The sequence below is a fragment of the Narcine bancroftii genome, chromosome 1 (assembly GCF_036971445.1).
Source record: "Narcine bancroftii isolate sNarBan1 chromosome 1, sNarBan1.hap1, whole genome shotgun sequence".
Classification (NCBI taxonomy): domain Eukaryota; kingdom Metazoa; phylum Chordata; class Chondrichthyes; order Torpediniformes; family Narcinidae; genus Narcine; species Narcine bancroftii.
Window position 1 is genome coordinate 333,200,006 of NC_091469.1, and position 18,550 is coordinate 333,218,555.

At 41.5% G+C, this 18,550-nt stretch overlaps 1 protein-coding gene across 9 annotated transcripts in view; it reads right to left on the reverse strand.

Annotated features, from left to right (window-relative positions):
- The window catches only part of ripk1l (receptor (TNFRSF)-interacting serine-threonine kinase 1, like), a 97,437-nt gene that overhangs the window by 19,179 nt on the left and 59,708 nt on the right, over window positions 1-18,550 (reverse strand). For all 9 annotated transcript variants that reach the window (XM_069909082.1, XM_069909047.1, XM_069909041.1 and 6 more), the window contains one exon: window positions 2,150-2,299. In XM_069909082.1, the coding sequence (XP_069765183.1) occupies window positions 2,150-2,299 (150 nt within the window). The remainder of the gene's footprint in view (window positions 1-2,149; window positions 2,300-18,550) is intronic.

Here is an 18,550-nt window from a genome sequence, read left to right on the forward strand (position 1 = left end):
ATGGAATGGTGGCAAAGGTTTGACAGTTGAGATGGCCAACTCCTGTTCCTATTTCTTATGACCTGAATGCTGAACTCTGTTCCACTAATGACCAATGCAAGCATAATCCCTCCTGGAGTAGGTCTTGGGATATAAAGACAGGGTTTCACCTACTACTCACAGCCCAATCTGTTTCTTGGAATGGCCACAGTATTCAAGTCAATTCATCCCATGGAACCATGAAGGATAATACAGGAAAAGGAAAAGGAAGGCAGATGGATGGAAACTGGATGAAGCACAATCTGCCCCATAGGGTTCAACTTGGGATTCGAAGAGATACTTCCAAAGATATTCGTCATCATCCTGCAGGATCCTTTGAGCTCTGATGGTCTGCAAGAAGTTAAATGGAGATAGACTTTTTGACATTGAGGTATTCCCTTCTGGCTTTAAAGGCAGTGTGTTGTGGAATGGGAACCCAAACAGATGGTGTTTTACAATTACTGTAGTATTCAGTTGATATTGCTAATAAAAGGTGTGACCACACTGATAGGGTTGTATTATAGACTGCCCAATACTCAGAGAGAATTGGAGGAGCAAATCTGTAGAGAGTTAGCAGACCGACATAAGAAAAAAAAAAGACCATAATGTCATTAGTTTCATGTTAATTATGGTTAAGGATAGGCCTGGTCCTTGAGCTGAGATTCTAAATTGGAGAAAGACCAATTTTGTGGAAATGAGAAAGGATCTAGGAAGAGTAGATTAGGATAAGTTGCTTTCAGTAAGTGGAAGGCCTTCAAGTGCAGAGTTTGCATGTTCCTGTCAGGATTAAAGGCAAAGTTAACAGGCAATAGAGAACCTTGGTTTTCAAGGGATATTAGTGATCTAGTTAAGAAGTAGAGAGAGGTAATATAGCAGGTATAGGCAACAAAGAGAAAATGAGATACTTGAAGAGTATAGAAAGTGTAAGAAAATACTTAAGGAGGAAATCAGGAAGGCAAAAAGAAGACATGAGGTTGCTTTGGCAGATTATGTGAAGGTAAACCCAAAGGGTTTCTACAATTATGTTGAGTAAAAGGATAGCAAGGGACAAAATTGGTCCCCTAGAAGATCAGAGTGGTCGTCTATGTCTGGAGCCTCAAGAGATGGGAGATTTTAAACAGTTTTATTTTGCATCATATTTACTTAGGAAACTGGCATAGTATAGAAGGAAGGAAGGGAAACAAGCAGTGGTGGCATGGAACATATAGAGATTAAAGAGGAGGAGGTGCTTGATGCCTTACCATGAATAAAGGTAGATAAATCTTGCAGGCCTGACATTATGTCATGACATTCCGTTGGACCTTGAGGGAGACTAGTGTAGAAATTGCAGGGACCCTGGCAGAAATATTTAAAATATCCTTAGCCTCCGGTGTTTGTTCCATTGATCTGGTGAGCTTGACATCAATAGTAGGTAAATTATTGGAAGGTGTTCTGAGTGATAGGATATATAAGTACTTGGATGGTCAAGGGCTGATTAAGGATAGTCAGCATGGCTTTGTGCGTGGTAGGTTGTGTTTATTGAATCTTAGAGTTTTTCGAGGAGGTTAGGACTTTATTCCTTGGAGCATAGAAGAATGAGGGGAGATTTATTAGAGGTTTACAAAATTATGAAGGGTATAGACAGAATAAACATGAGTAGGCTCTTTCCACTTAGATTAGGAGAGACAAGAGAACATAGCTTTAGTGTGAAAGGGAAAATGTTTAGGGGGAACTTCTTCACTCAGAGAGTGGTGGGAGTGTGGAACGAGCTGCCATCTGACATGGTAAATGAGGGCTCACTCCAGTTTTAAGAATAAATTAGATAGATACATGGATGGGAGAGGTCTGGAGGTTTATGGACTGGGTACAGGTCAATGGGACTAGCAGAATAATATTTCGGCACAGACTAGAAGGGTTGTTGTTTTCTATGGTTCTATATTTTAAAATAATTTTAAACAGTATTAAAGAGAAAAGTTTTCTCCCCCCAAGTACTGAGAAGAGACATCATTGTGTTTAAGTAGGTTGCTGTTCAGCAGTTCCTTTGAGTCTCATTGGCAGAAACCTTCTCTTCTATACCAGTCATTTCTGCCTCGCTTTCCTCAACAGGATAAATAGCTTTCACAACAGGCTGAAAGGTCAGACAGTTGCTCACCTGCAAAAGTTGGCCTCTTCTCTGGTTCATTTGCCCAGCACCCCTGCATTAAAGACACCATCTTTTCAGGGGGTTCGTCAGGAATGAGACTGAGGTCAGGACGCTCTCCTTTGATGACAAGGTTCATAACCTGGGTGTTATTTAATGCATCTGGAAAGATATGAAGAAAAAAATAACAATGACAGAAATGCATGGGGCATTATTTTTAAATGGCCTACCAATGCCCAAAGGCAGCAAAAGAATGCTGTGGGTTTTTTTTTTTTACATTTCATTGTAACTGCTGTTTCTCTCTTCACAGATGCTTTCTGACCTGCTGAATATCTTTCACATTTTCTGCTTTCAAATTTAAATTTAAATTTTTGAAATTTAGACAAACAGCATGGTAAGAGGCCATTTTGGCGCACGAGTCCATGGTGCCCAATTTACATCCAATTAACCTATACCCCTGGTACATTTCAAACGATGGCAGGAAACTAGAGCCAACAAGGAAGACCCATGCAGACTTGGGGAAAACGTACAAACTTCTTACAGACAGCATGGGATTCGAACCCAGATCCCAATAGCTGGCGCTTTCAAGGCATTGCGCTAACCGCTATGCCAACTGTGCTGCCCAATGACAGAATGAGTTGTATTAGACAATGTTCATGCCATCCAAGCACTTATACTCATCAATATCTTGATACATTAATGCTCTGAACTACCTTCACTGTCAAGCTATCAAACAAATCATGGGTCAGAAGTGGACAAGACTAGGGCAGAGGATTAAGCAAATGGCGAACTCCATAGATACCCATTTCATCCAGTGGGAAGTAATATCTCAATTTTTCTTTAACTTGTAATCTCTTAAGTGATGAAAATTACAACATCAGAGTTTCTTGATACAGGAATCAAATTCCCACATTGTTCCCAGTATGCTTCTTTCAAATGACCTAACACAGCACAGATGTCTCAGTAAGTTGTTAAGGAGAAAATGCTGCAAATGCTCAATAAGTCAAGCAGCAGTTGTAGAGAGGGAAGCAGCTAACATTCAGATTAATGAACTTCCATCGCAGTATATTAGAAATCAGACTAATGATGACTAAGTCAGCAGGCACTCTCCTTAGCAGATTGATTTAAAAAAAATCTAGTTTGATATTGTTATACAACAGGCATCAGGACTTGGAAGAAAAGTACCACATCTGAAGCCAAATCACTGTGGTGGCTAAAATGCCAAGTTCTATGAGTGCTTTATAGAAAATTTTCACTAAAGGACCCCAACCAATCATCAATAGTCACAGGTGAATCTAGTTCTTCAGTATAATATTCCTTCAATTAAATCAAGAGGTCTGTATGATTATGTCAGTACTAACAACCATGCAAGCCCTGGTCTCCAGAGGCCTTGCCACTGGTTCAGGATGCAATCTCCCTTACTCTGTGAAGCCATGCGGGAGTAGGTGTGGGACAGCAACCACACAAAACAAGTACAGCACAACTCCGATTATCTGAAATTGGATTCTCCGAAATCCTCAGTTTTTCAAATTTAATTTTTTTCCCCAGATAAACGAGGATATCCAAAAATCTCATTTATCCAAGATATTTTTTGGAGCTGAACTGACCAAGGACGTCGGGCTCCTGGTGGTGGCAGCAGTGGACCTCAGGTTCCCGGCAGCTGTGGGGACCTCGAGCTCCTGGCCAGGAGCGGGACCCTATGGTTTCCAGCACGAGCAGGGCTTCGGAGGGGAGGTTTTAGTGATCGGCGGTGGCCAGCATTTTTTTTGGGTGATAATTAAAAAGCCTTACCTTGTTGTTTGTTGTGGTTTAAACACTGTTACAAGTGATTTGCTGTTGTTACTGGGCTATTTTTAAAAAATGACCAGTTCTCCAAAAAAACTGTTTATCTGAAATGGGTCCAGACCCGACCATTTTAGATAATCGGAGTTGTACTGTCTCTACCATTCCTCAATATGAAATCAGATCCAACCCCTTGAGGAGAATCACAAAGGCTACAGAAACTTTGGCAACTCTGCTATCATAATTCAGGATCTCAGATGCTTTGAGTTACATGATCTGCAGCAGGTGGCAAGATTGAAAAGCAAAGCAGTGGCTGTGCCTTCATAACCATATAACCATTTACGGAGTGGAAACAACTTTAAATTATGACAATCTGGAGGAGCAAACCAGAAGTATGCTGATTTCAAGAATGAGCTTGTCAGGTGTCTCAGCAACTCCCTCTCAAGATAAATGAACATTTTGGGGCACACTAGCAGAGAACTAATGTACTATGGACATCAACACATTCTTTCTTCTTCTTTGGCTTGGCTTCGCGGACAAAGATTTATGGAGGGGTAAATGTCCAAGTCAGCTGCAGGCTCGTTTGTGGCTGACAAGTTCAATGCGGGACAGGCAGACATGGTTGCAGTGGTTGCAGGGGAAAATTGGTTGGTTGGCGTTGGGTGTTGGGTTTTTCCTCCTTTGTCTTTTGTCAGTGAGGTGGGCTCTGCGGTCTTCTTCAAAGGAGGTGGCTGCCCGCCGAACTGTGAGGCGCCAAGATGCACGGTTTGACGCGATATCAGCCCACTGGCGGTGGTCAATGTGGCAGGCACCAAGAGATTTCTTTAGGCAGTCCTTGTACCTCTTCTTTGGTGCACCTCTGACACGATGGCCAGTGGAGAGCTCGCCATATAACACGATCTTGGGGAGGCGATGGTCCTCCATTCTGGAGGTGTGACCTACCCAGCGCAGTTGGATCTTCAACAGCGTGGATTCAATGCTGTCGGCCTCTGCCATCTCGAGTACTTCGATGTTAGGGATGAAGTCGCTCCAATGAAAGTTGAGGATGGAGCGGAGACAACACTAGTGGAAGCGTTCTAGGAGCCGTAGGTGATGCCGGTAGAGGACCCATGATTCGGAGCCGAACAGGAGTGTGGGTATTGCATCAACACATACATCCAATGTAAAGGACTTCAACTCAGACCTTGAAAGTAACCTGGTCTGCATTGTAATGGGAGCCAAAGCAATTCTCCTGGTCAATTTTAACAGCATGGTGGGGAAGGACACAATCCTCCAGCAACCTATGATCATTAAGCATGGAGCATGAAGGAGAAATTTCAATAGAGTCTTTTTCTTTTTAAACAAAATGTTTGGATCTTAGGATTGTCATAATGGATTATATCATATTTTATATTATGTATAGATATGTTTTTGGAACAAATAGATTGTGGGGGTTTTAGTGTAGAAAGCAAACACTTCACAAAACAGATCTCATTTAAAGTGCAAGAGCTCTGCTCAAACCACACACTCTGGGCCCAGGGCCTTTGTAAAGACAATGGAAACTGCTTTGCTGAAGGTTTTCACAAAGAGGTGAATAAAGAGCCCATCTCAGGGAACTGATAAGATCTTTCAGGAATTGATTTTGGAGCCAGCAATCTGTTTGATTGCAATTTGCTGTTTTAAGAAAGGTTCTTGTTTTTACAAGCAGAGAAGAACATGTGATTCTTTGGAGAGAGAGAGAGAGAGAGAGAGCGTTTTCTGCAGTGGCTTCTGGAGGCTGCAGCGCAACAAGCTGGCAGCTTGTTTAAACCTCATTTTGAAGACAGGTAGTGAGTTTTGAGTTCAGCATGTTGAAAACCCTTGTGGTCCATACAAGAGGAAATGGCTAGCTAGAGTGTTTCACCTGAAATAAAGGAAACTAAAGGAACTCCGTGGTGACCTGGAACAAGAGGTTATCATTTGGAAAACCCTAATGGGGCAAGTTTCTTCGCAAGACAGTGAAGAACTGGTGGAAGTAAATCAGTTGTGTATGCCCAACGAATAATGAATATCTATCTGAAAACCGACAAGATTCTTCCTGAGCGGTAACCATTTAACCTTTTCCACCAGAGCCTGGTGAAAATTCATAAATGTTAAATTCTGCGCACAATATAAGAATTGCCTGATACCGGTGAACTTGAAGGAGTGAGAAGTGAGATTAGACTGTGAATCAAAGAACTTGTCTGAACTTGTACACATTACATACATATGCACTTAGAATTACAAGGGGGTTAAGTTAATGGTAATAAGTTAAAGTGTGATTTAAAAAAAAATGTTTAAAGAAAATGAAAAACTACTTTTGTTTAAGTAACCATTTGTCTTGGTGAATTTCTATTGCTGCTGGGTCTTGGGGTCCTCTGGGCCTGTAACAATACCCTGTTTGCATCAGTGAGACATCCACATTTCATCACAGTCTAAACACTAGCACCTATTAAATTGTTCAAGTGAAGGACAGTTCAAAAATCCACATCAGCCACACAATGATGGTCACAGTTGACTGCTAGACTGACCATTGCTTCACCTGGCCCCAAAACATCACTGGCATGAGAAGATCAATGCTACGGACCCCACAAAGGCAAGTGTTAGCCTGCACCTCACTGACAACATACTGCACAGGAACAGGGCCCTTGGTCCAACTGTCTGTACCAACCATAATGTTAATCCAGATCATCCCATATTATCATCTCTGCTTCTACCATCTCCCCTGGCAGCTGGTTCCTTGTGTCTATGACTATACAAAAAAAAAACATTTGCCTTGTAAGTCTCCTTTTAACTTCCCTCACCTCTCACCTTAAACCTGTGCTTTCTGGTATTTGAGATTTCCACGCTGGGAAGTTTAACACTTCCATGTGAAAATTTATAGGGGATATGAGCCAAATATCGGCAAAAGGAACTTACTTGGTTCGCAAGGACAGGTTGGGCTGAAGGGCCTATTTCCATGCTGCAGAACTCTATGATTCCAAAAGATCCTAATTATCTATCCTATCTGTGCTTCTCACAATTTTATACACTTCAGTCAGTTCATCCTGAGCCTTTGTAAACAATCCAAGTGTGTCCAACTTCTCCATCTTGCTAATACTTTCCATTGCTGGTGAACCATTTCCACACTCTCTCCAATGCCTTCTTGTAGTGTGACAAACAGAATTGCACACAATACTCTAAATGAGTCCTAACTAATGTTTTATACAGCTGCAAAATAACTTCCCAATTTTTATATTCGAATTGCCAACAGATGAAGGCGAGGTATGCCTTCTTTATCTTTCTTTCTTTTCTTTCTTCTTCTTCTTCGGCTTGGCTTCGCGGACGAAGATTTATGGAGGGGGTAAAAGTCCACGTCAGCTGCAGGCTTGTTTGTGGCTGACAAGTCCGATGCGGGACAGGCAGACACGGTTGCAGCGGCTGCAGGGGAAAAATGGTTGGTTGGGGTTGGGTGTTGGGTTTTTTCTCCTTTGCCTTTTGTCTCACCTCGCCTTCTTTATGGAACCATAGAATATTCCAACACAGAAACAGGCCCTTCGACCCTTTTAATCTGTTCCGAACCATTTTTCTGCCTAGTCCCATTGACCTGCATCCAGTCCATAGCCCACCACGTACCTCTCCAATGCACGTGCCTGTCCCAATTGTTAAATTTTAAAATGAAGCCCGCATTCACCACTTCAGATGGCAGTTCTTTCCACATTCCCACCACTCTGTGAGAAGATCCCTCTCATGTTCCCCTTACACTTTTCCCCTTTCACACTTAACCCATGTCCTCTAGTTTGTATCTCACCTAACCTCTCAGTAAGAAAAGCCCATTTACATTTACTCTATCCTCTAAATTTTAACTACATCTGTCAAATTTCCCCTAATTTTTCCTTGCTCCACAGAATTGTTCCCTGTAATTCTATTCCTAAAGTCCTAGCAACATTCTATTAACTCTTCTCTGCACTCTTTTTATCTTATTGATATCTTTCCTGTAGTTAGGTGACCAAAACCACACGCAAAACTCCAATGCCTTATACAACCTTACCACAGCAACCCAACTCCTATACTCAATACTTTGATTTATGAAGGCCAAAATGCCAAAAGCTCTCTTCACAACCCTATCCACCTGTGACACCACTTTCACGGGATTATGTATCTTTCTTGGATTGTCCTTCCTCACACTTGTCCGCATTAAATTCCATCTGTCATTTTTCAGCCCAATTTTCCAGCTGGTTCAGATCCCTCTGCGAGCTTTGAAAACCTTCTTCACTGTCCACAACACCTCCAATCTTAGTGTCATCTGGAAACTTGCTGAGCCAATTTACCACATTATCATCCAGATCATTGATATAGATGACAAACAACAATGGTCCCAGCACTTATCCCTGAGCCACACCACTAGTTCACAGGCCTCCAGTCTGAGAAGCAATCATCTACCACTACTCTCTGGCTTCTCTCGTCCAGCCATTGTCGAATCCATTTTACTAAGTCACCATGAATACCAACAGTCTGAACCTTCCTAACTAACCTCCCATGTGGGATCTTGTCAAAGCTTTATGAAAGTCCATGTAAACAACATTTACAGCCATTCCTTCATCAGCTTTCCTGGTAACCTTCTCAAAAAACACTATAAGATTGGTTAAACACTACCTACCACACACAAAGCCATGTCAACTATCCCTAATCAGTTCCTGGCTATCCAAATAATTGTATATCCAATCTCTTGGAACACCTTCCAATAATTTACCTACCACTGATGTCAGGCTCACCAGCCTATAATTTCCAGGGTTACTTTTGGAGCCTTTTTTGAACAATGGAACCACGTGAGCTACCATCCAATCCTCTAGCACCACACCCGTCAGGATATTTTAAATATTTCTGCCAGAGCCCCTGCAATTTCTACACTAAATCCCCTCAAGGTCTGATGGAATTTCTTGTCAGGCCCTGGGGATTTATCCACCCTTATTCACTTTAAGATAATAAACACTTCCTCCTCTTTAATTTGTAATAAGTTCCATGACCTCATTCCTTAACATCTTTACTTCCCACAACTCTGTGCCAGTTTCCAGACTGAATACTGATTTTAAAAAAAACATTTAAGATCTTCCCCATCTCTTTTGGCTCCATACATAGCCAACTACTCTGATCTTAAAGGGGACCAATTTTGTCCCTTACTATCCTTTCTCTTAATATACCTGTACAAACCCTTAGGATTTTCCTTCACATTGTCTGCCAAAGCAATCTCGTGTCTTCTTTTAGCCTTCCTGATTTCTTTCCTCAATTTTCTCTTGCATTTTTTATACTACGCAAGTACCTCATTTGCTACATGTTGCCTATACCTGTTATACACCTCTCTCTTCTTCTGAACCAGATCCCAAATATCCCTTTAAAAACAAGGTTCCCTTTCCCTGCTAACTTAGCCTTTAATCTTGACAGAAACATACAAATTCTGTACTTTCAAAATTTCACCTTTAAAGAACTTCCACTTATTTGACACATCCTTGCCTGAAAACTTATCCCAATCCACAGATTCTAGATCCTTTCCCATTTCCTCAAAAATTGCCCTTTCTCCAATTTAGAATCTCAACCCAAGGCTCAGACCTATCCTCCATAATTAACTTGAAACTAATGATATTATGATCACTAGACCCAAAATGTTCTCCTTCACATACTTCTATCACCTGTCCTGTCTTACTCCCTAGTAGGAGATCCAGCTGGTACCTCTATATATTGATTTAGAAAACTTTCCTGAACACATTTGACAAACTCCAAGCCATCCAACCCTTTTACAGTATGGGAGTCCCAGTCAACATGTTGAAAGTTTAAAATCTCCTACTATTACAACTTTATGTTTCCTGCAGATGTCTGCTATCTCTCTACAGATTTGCTCCTCCAATTCTCGTTGACTATTGGGCCGTCTATAATACAACCCCATGAGTGTGGTCATACCTGTCCAGTTCCTCAACTCCACCTATATAGCCTCAGTAGATGAACCCTCTGGTCTGTCCTGCCTGAGCATCACTGTGATATTTTCCCTGACAAGCAATGTCATTCCTCCCCCATTCACCCCCCCCCTGTTCTATTGTGTATGATGCACAGAAACCTGGGACAATGAGCTGCCAGTCCTGCCTCTCCTGCAACCAAGTTTCACTGGTGACCACAATGTCATAATTCCACATGCAAATCCACACTCTTGGCTTGCCTGCCTTTCCTACAATTCTCCTTGCATTGAAATAGATGTACCCGAGAACACTTCCACCATGTACAATCCATTGACTTCTAACATTATATGTAGTTTTGACATCATCATTTGCTCCTCCATTCCTCTATCTGGCCTGGGATTCTGGGCCCCATCCCTCTGCAAATCTAGTTTAAACTGCCTGCAGCAGCACTGGCAAATCTTGCCGCAAGGATATTAGTTCCCTCCAGTTCAGATGCAAACCAATCTTATGTATTCGGAACAGGTCTTACCTTCCCTGAAAGAGGAAATCTGATGCCCTCCCTCCTGCACCATGTCTTTAGCTATGTGTTAAGCTGCATTATCCTGCTATATCTAACCTCACTGGCACATGGCACGGGTAGCAATCCTGAGATGACAACCCAGGGAGGTCCTAACCTTCATCCTACTGCCCAATTCCATGAACTCTCCTCGCAGGACATCTTTACCCTCCCTACGCACGTCATTGGTCCCTACATGGACCACAACATCTGGCTGCTCACCCTCCCTCCTGCGGATGCCTTGAACTCAACCTGAGATATCTCGGACCCTGGAACTTGGGAGGTAACATACCATCCAGGGTACTCCACCTCTTCCAAACAACCTCTCATCTCTCCCCATAACTATGGAATCCCTAATCGGTATACATTATAACTTGGTTGGCCACTTTCAGCAATATGGCACCCAAACTTCTTCCTGGATATCAATGCTGCCATAGATCTTGCCATTTACCCTATGTTTTCCTCTTTCATTTGACCTCCTAAAATGTAACACCTCCTACTTGTCAGGATTAAACACCACCTGCCATTTCTCTGCACAAATTTCCAAATGACCTGTCAACTCACAGCATACAAGAACTGGAAATTGTCCACAGGTTATGGGCTACTTTGACATCTACTTCAACTGCCACCTGTGAGGAAACACATCACTTCTCTACCAAGAATCTGACCATCTAATCGCATGGTATCTCTGACCCACTCATTAGGTCAGAGGTGCAGGAGCATCAAAATCAGGACTGCCAGTGTGGGAAATTAATGAGATTGATGAATGTTATCACCACCACCCTAGCCCCATTCTCGAAACGAATGCCAACATAGCATTCACTTTCTTTACTGCTGATTCAACCTGGTGATTAACTTTTAGGTTATCCTCCACGAGGACACCCAATTCCCTTTGCACTTCTGAATTTTGTATTTTCTCCCCATCCAAATAATCTGCTGTTTATTTCCACTTCCAAATAATCTGCTGTTTATTTCCACTTCCAAATAATCTGCTGTTTATTTCCACTTCCAAATAATCTGCTGTTTATTTCCACTTCCAAATAATCTGCTGTTTATTTCCACTTCCAAATAATCTGCTGTTTATTTCCACTTCCAAATAATCTGCTGTTTATTTCCACTTCCAAATAATCTGCTGTTTATTTCCACTTCCAAATAATCTGCTGTTTATTTCCACTTCCAAATAATCTGCTGTTTATTTCCACTTCCAAAATGTGCAACCATACATTTCTCAACATTGTATCTCATCTGCCATTTCTTTGTCCAATCTCTTAAGCTGTCCAAGTCTCTCTGTAACCTTTTGGTTTCTTCAACACTTCCTACTCCACCACCTATCTTGGTGTCATCTGCAAATTTCGCCACAAAACCATTCAATCCATAATCTAAATGATCAATATACATTGTAAAAAGAAGTGGCCCCAATACCGACCCCCATGGAACACCACTAGAACAGGATCCCTTTATTCCCATCCTTTGCTTTCTGCCTATCAGCAAATGCCTCACCTAATCTCTTTCCTGTAATTCCATGCGCTCTCATCTTATTAAGCAGCCTCTTATGCAGCACCTTATTGAAGGCCTTTTGAAAATCCAAAATCCACAGCCTCTCCCTTGTCCATCCTACTTGAGATTTCCTCAAAAAATTCCATTAGGTTGGTCAGGCAGGATCTTCCCTTAATGTAACCATGGACTTGCTTTGCACCTCAAGGTATTTCATAACCTCATCCTTGAGGATCAACTCCAATAACTTTCCAACCACTGACATCAGACTAATAGGCCTACAATTTCCTACAATATTCAGCCTCCCTCCTTTCTTAAACAGAACTACAGTTGTGACCTTCCAATCCTCCAGAACCATGCCAAGGTCTATTGATTTCTTGAAAATCAATTCCAATGCCTCCACAAACTCCAAAGCCACCTCTTTCAGAGCCCGAGGGTGCAACTCATTCAGTCCGGGAGACTTATCCATTCAGCTTACTAAGCATTATCTCTCTAGTAATCCTGACTGTACTTAATTCTATTGCCTTAGACCTCTATCACACATGTCTCTCTTTTACTCCTTAAATATATTTAAAAAAACTCTTAGTATCCTTTTGTATGTTATTTGCCAACTTCTTTTCATAATTCATCTTTTCTTTCCTAATGACTTTCTTTGTCTCTTTCTGTAAGTTTTTAAAAAGTTTCCCAGTCCTCTGTTTTTCCACTAATTTTTGCTCCCTTTTGCTTTTATTTTAGCCTTAACTTCTCTTGTTAGCCACATTTGTGGCATTTTTCCATTCATAATTTTCCTTTTTCTTGGAATATATCTATCCTGTGTTTTCTTTATTTTTTGTAGAAATATCAACCAATTCTGTTCTGCCATCCCCATCTTGCTTACTTTTCCAGTCAACTTGGGCCAGTTCCTCTGTAATTCTGTTTGTTCCACTGAAATATTGACACTCCTGATATCAGCTTTTCTTTTTCAAATTTGAAACCGAACTCTATCATGTTATGATCACTAATTCCTAAAGTTTCCATTACCTTTAATTTCCTAAATCACCTCAGGTTCATTACACATCACACTGAATGTGATGTCACAGGTGGATAGGGTTGAAAAGAGAGCTTTTGGCATATTGGTCTTTATAAATCAAAATATTGAGTACAGGAGTTGGGATATTATGTTAAATTTGTATAAGACATTGATGTAGCCAAATTTGGAGTATTGTGTGTAGTTTTGCTAACCTAACTACAGGAAAAATATCAATAGGATAGAAAGAGTGCAGATTAGATTTACTAGGTTGTTGCCCAGACTTCAGGAACTGTTTTATAGGGAAAATTTAAACAGGTTAGGACTTTAATCCGTGGAGCATAAAAGAATGAGGGGAGATTTGATAGAGGTATTTACAATTATGAGGATAGGTGAGATACAAACCAGAGGACAAGAGTTAAGAGTGAAAAGCGTATAGTTTAGCACGAACACAAGGGGGAACTTCTTCACACAGAGAGAGGTGAGGGTGTGGAATGAGCTTCCAGCTGAAGAGTTGAATGCAGGCTCAATTTTAACATTTAAGAGGAATTTGGACAGGTACATGGATGGGAGAGGAATGGACTGGGTGCAGATCAGTGAGACTAGGCAAAAAAAATTGTTTGGCACAGACTAGAAGGGCCGAAGAGGCCCATTTCTGTGCTGTAATGTTCTATGGGACCTTAGAGTCACCTTCTCAAGAAAGTACAGTAACTTCAGAGAGGACACCCTGCTGTAGCCACAATGAACACTGTGCAATAACTTAAGATTGCAGATTTATTGTTAGAGTACATACATGACATTCTGAGCTTCTTTTTTCTGTGGGTGAGGCAGATTTACCACTTATTGGCAGTGCAAATAAAAGGACTAACATACAAATATAAACAAATAAAGAAATGTATTTAAACTTATTGTGCAATACAGAGATTATAAAAAAAAACAAAATGCAAAAGTAAGAGTCCTTAAACAAGTCCCTGAATGACTTTGTTGTTGAGGAGTCTGATGGTGAAGGGGTAGCAGCTGTTCCTGGTGCTGTGACAAGATATAGAGAGCAGCATTAGCAGTAACGATATATGACTTTGTTTGTGCTCAGGAAGGTCAATGGTACAATTGCCTAAAATTCAGATTGCCCACATAAATTTGATTCTGTCTTAACTTGACATTCAAGTCACGATACTAACTAAAGCAGTGGTTCCCAACCTTTTTCTTTCCACTATGTGAGTGGGAAGTGGGAAGGGAAGGTTGAGAATCACTGCTCTAAACCCAATGATTACTGAAATATTTTGCTCAAGACAAATTGTCATTGGCCCAGTTCTTTTGGAGTTATGAACCTGTGCACATAACGAGTCAATTAGGTACAATTAAAACAGTGGTTTTCAACCTTTTTCTTTCCACCCACATCCCACCTTAAGCAATCCCTTACTAATCACAAAGCACTGATGGCATAGGGAATACTTAAAGTGGTATGTGAGTGGAAACAAAAAGGTTGGGAACCACAGAACTAAAGGATCAACAACAGAACAAGTCTTACTGGTCTAACTGATCCAGCGTGGGAGCAGAGATTTTGAGGCTTTGGTTCCAGAGGCTGGAGAGCAGAGACTGAAGACATGCTTTAGGTAAGGTCAGATAAGATCTTTTCATAACCATCCAGAGTAGGCAGTGGAGAGGGCAGTTCAGGCTTGCTCCAATTGCAGAATGTGGGAAATCTGAGACAGCACAAGAACTAGGTCTACACTTACAAGAAGCCTCAGTGGTCAGGTCTTGGTGCTTCAGCTCAGGAGAGAAGGGCGAAGAAGAGGAGAGCTGTAGTGATGGGGGATTTGATCGTTCAGGGAACAGATCATTGGTTCTGTGGACAAGATTAAGACTCCCGGATGGCATGCTGCCTTCCAGGTGCCACTGTGATGGCCATCTCAGATTCTCAAGTGGGAGAATGAGCAGCCTGATGTCGTGGTCCATGTTTGTACCAATGGCACTGATAAGAAAGGGGCAAGATCTGGAGTGAATATAGGGAGTTAGGAAGGAAGCAGGATCTCAACTGTAGTAATCTCTGGATTGTTGCCTGTGCCACCCACCAGTGAGGGCAGGAATAGGAATTTAGGACAGAAATAGGAATTTAGGGTAGATGAATGTGTGGCTGAAGACTGCAGGGGACATGGGTTCAGATTGATCATTGGGATCTCCTCTGGAAAAGGTATGACCCGTACAAAAAAGGACAGATTGCCCTTGAAGTGGATGGGGACCAATATCCTGGCGGGCAGGTTTGCTAGTGGTGTTGGGGACAGTTTCAACTAGTTTGGAAAGGGAATGGAAACCAGAATGTGAAGACAGTGAATAGTGCAGGTGATACACAAGTAGATGCACTGTGTCATGTTATCATTAGGAAGGATTGGGAGTCCATGGGGAAAATGGCAAGTGCAAGTTTGAGGATTTCACTTTTGGTAATTTGGAAACAAAATTTAAAAGGTGATGAATACAGCCCTGAAGGTCTTGATTTAACTGCCCGCAGTATAAGAAACAAGGTTTGTGATCTTGCAGCACAGCTTGAAATTGGCAGGTATGACATCATGGGTATCACTGAATCACAGCTGAAAGAATATCACAGCTGGGAAATAAATATTCAAGGATACACAGTGTATCAAGTGTATCAGAAGGACTGGAAGATAGGTGGTGGAGGTGGGGGCTGGTTTTGTTGGTTCAAAAAAAAATTGAATCAAATCTTTGGAAAGGGGAGACAGTGGATAGAAAGATATAGAATCCCCGAGGGTAGGAATAAAAAAACTGATAGGAGTTGTATAAAGACCTCCAAACAGTAGCTAGAATGTGATGTGCAAATTGCAGTGGGAGATAGAAAAGGCATGGAAAAAGGGCAATGTTACAGCAGTCATGGAAGATTTCAATATGCAGGTTAATTGAGAAAACCAAGTTGATATTGGATTCCAAGAGAAGGAATTTATAGAATGCCTTTGGGATAGCTTTTTGGAACAGCTTGTGGCTAAGACGACCAGGATAATTGGCAATTCTGGAATGGGTGTTGTGTAATGAACCAGAGTTGATCAGATAACTGAAGTTAAAGGAACCCCTACAAGGCAGTGCTCATTTTATGATAGTATTCACCCTGCAGTTTGAGAGGGAGAAACTAAAATCAGAAGTGTCAGTATACCAGTGGAGGAGCTGGCCAAAGTTGATTGGAAACAAGCAGGCATGACAGTAGAGCAGCAGGTGTTGCAGCTTCTGAAATCATTTTGGAAGGCGGAGGACAAATTCATCCCAATGATGAAGAAGTTCTCTGATGAGGAAGAGGCAACCATGGCTGACAAGGGAGGTCAAAGACAGCGTAAGAGCAGGTGAACAATATGGCAACAATTAGTGGGAAGCAAGAGGATTGCGAAAATTTTAAAAGCCATCAGAAGGCAACTAAAAAAAGCAGTAAGGAGAAAAAAAAATGAAATACGAAGGTAAGCTCACCAGCAACGTAAAAGAGGATATGAAAAGCTTTTCATATACATAAAGATCGAAAGAGAGGTGAGGGTGGACAATGGACTGCTGGAAATCAATACAGAAGAGATAGTAATGGAGGGCAAAGAAGTGGGTGATGAACTTAATAAGTATTTCGTATCTGTATTCATGGAGGAAGATATAAGCATTGTGCCAGATATCAAGGGTGTCTAGGGCCAGAAGTATGTGTAGTTGGTATTACCAAGGAGAAGGTGCTGGGAAAGTTAAAAAGTCAGAAGGTGGATATATCACCTGAACCAGATGAACTACACCTCAGGGTTTTGAAAGAGGTAGCTGAAGAAGTTGTGGAGACATCGGTAGTGATCTTTTGGAAACTTGAGGACTGGAAAATTGCAAATGTCATTCTTTAAGAAAGGAAGGAGGCAAAAGACAGGAAATTTTTGGCCAATTAGCTTGACTTCAGTAATTGGTAAGATACTAGAATCTAGGATGAGGTTCAGTCTACTTGGAGGCACACTGTAAAATAGGTCAAAGTCAGTACAGTTTCCTGAAGGAGAAATCTTGCCTAATAAATCTGTTGGAATTTTTGAGGAAGTAGAAGAAGGACAGAAAAAGGAGAGTCAGTGGATATGGTTTATCTGGATTTTCAAAATACCTTTGTTAAGGTTCCACATGAAGATGCTAAGTAAAATGAGAGCCCATGGTATTACGGGAAAGATACTAGCATGCATAGTGGATTGGCTTACCAGCAAGAGGCAGAGAGTGGGGATAAAAGGGGCCTTTTCTGGTTGGCTGCTGGTGACTAGTGGAATGATGTGGAGGTCAGTTTGCCACTTCTTTTTACATTATTTATCAATGATTTAGATGATGGATTAGATAGCTTTGTGGTCAGGTTTGCAACAATACAAAGATCAGAGGAGAGACAGGTAGTGTTGAGGAAGTACCAAGTCTGCAGAAGGACTTTGACAGGTTATGAAACTGGGCAAGGAAATGGGAGAAGGAGTATACTGTAGAGAAGTGTACGATTATACACTTTGGTGGAACGAGTTCAGATATCAGAAGCACAAAGGGACTTGAGTGTGCTCGTGCAAGTTAAAGTGTGCTCATCAGTTTCCATGCAGAGTCAATGGCAAGAAAGACAAATGGAATGCCAGCATTAATTTTGAGAAGTTTAGAATATAAAAGCAGGGATGTGATGTTGAGACTAATGCCTTATAACGGTGGTTCTCAACCTTTTACTTTCTACTCACATACCACTTTAAGTAGTCCCTATGCTCTGTGATTGGTAAGGGATTGCGTAAGGTGGTATGTGAGTGGGAAGAGATGGTTGAGAATCACTCTTCTAGATCCAATTGTTGCTGAAATATTTTGCTTGAGAAAAATTGTCATTGGCCCATTTCCTTTGGAGTTATGAAACCATGCACATAACGAGTCAATTAGGTACGATTAAAACAGTGGTTTAACTTTTTCTTTCCACTCACATCCTACCTTAAGCAATCCCTTACTAATCAGAGCACCTATGGCATAGAGAATACTTAAAGTGGGGTGTGAGTGGAAAGAAAAAGGTTGAGAACCACCGTTATAAGGCATTAGTCAAACCATAGTTGGAATATCCTAGGACGTTTTGGGCTCCTTATCCAAGGAAGGGCGTGTTAGCATTGGAGAGGATCTAGAGGAGGTTTACAAGGATGATCCCTGAGTGATAGTGAGGAATTTCTTTGGCCAGAGGGTGGTGAACTTGTGGAATTTGTTGTCGTGGACAGTTGTGTAGGCCAAGTCATTGGGGATATTTAAGGTGGAGGTAGATATGTTCTTGGTCAGGAAGGAATCAGGGTTATGGGGAGAAGGCAGGAGAATGGGTTGAAAAGGAGAGTAAATTAGTCATGATGGAAGACAGGGCAGACTTGATGAGCTGAATCGCTCATTTCCGCTCCTATGTCTTTTAGCGTCAGTGAAGACTTGTGATGCCCTCCCTCCCTTGTCCACCTCTTACATTTTGGCCATGTCATTTGCTCAATCCTTCTTGTTGCAATGTGGTGTCTAAAGAAACAATCAATAGGAATGGTGCTAATTTTGAGAACCAATGGGAAACTACAATCCAAAACTACAGTCACCCAAAGCTCAGTGGTTGAGATGCTGCATACAAGTGACACTTCCAGTTGCTCACTCCTCGGGCCTGAGCTGCTAAACCTGAT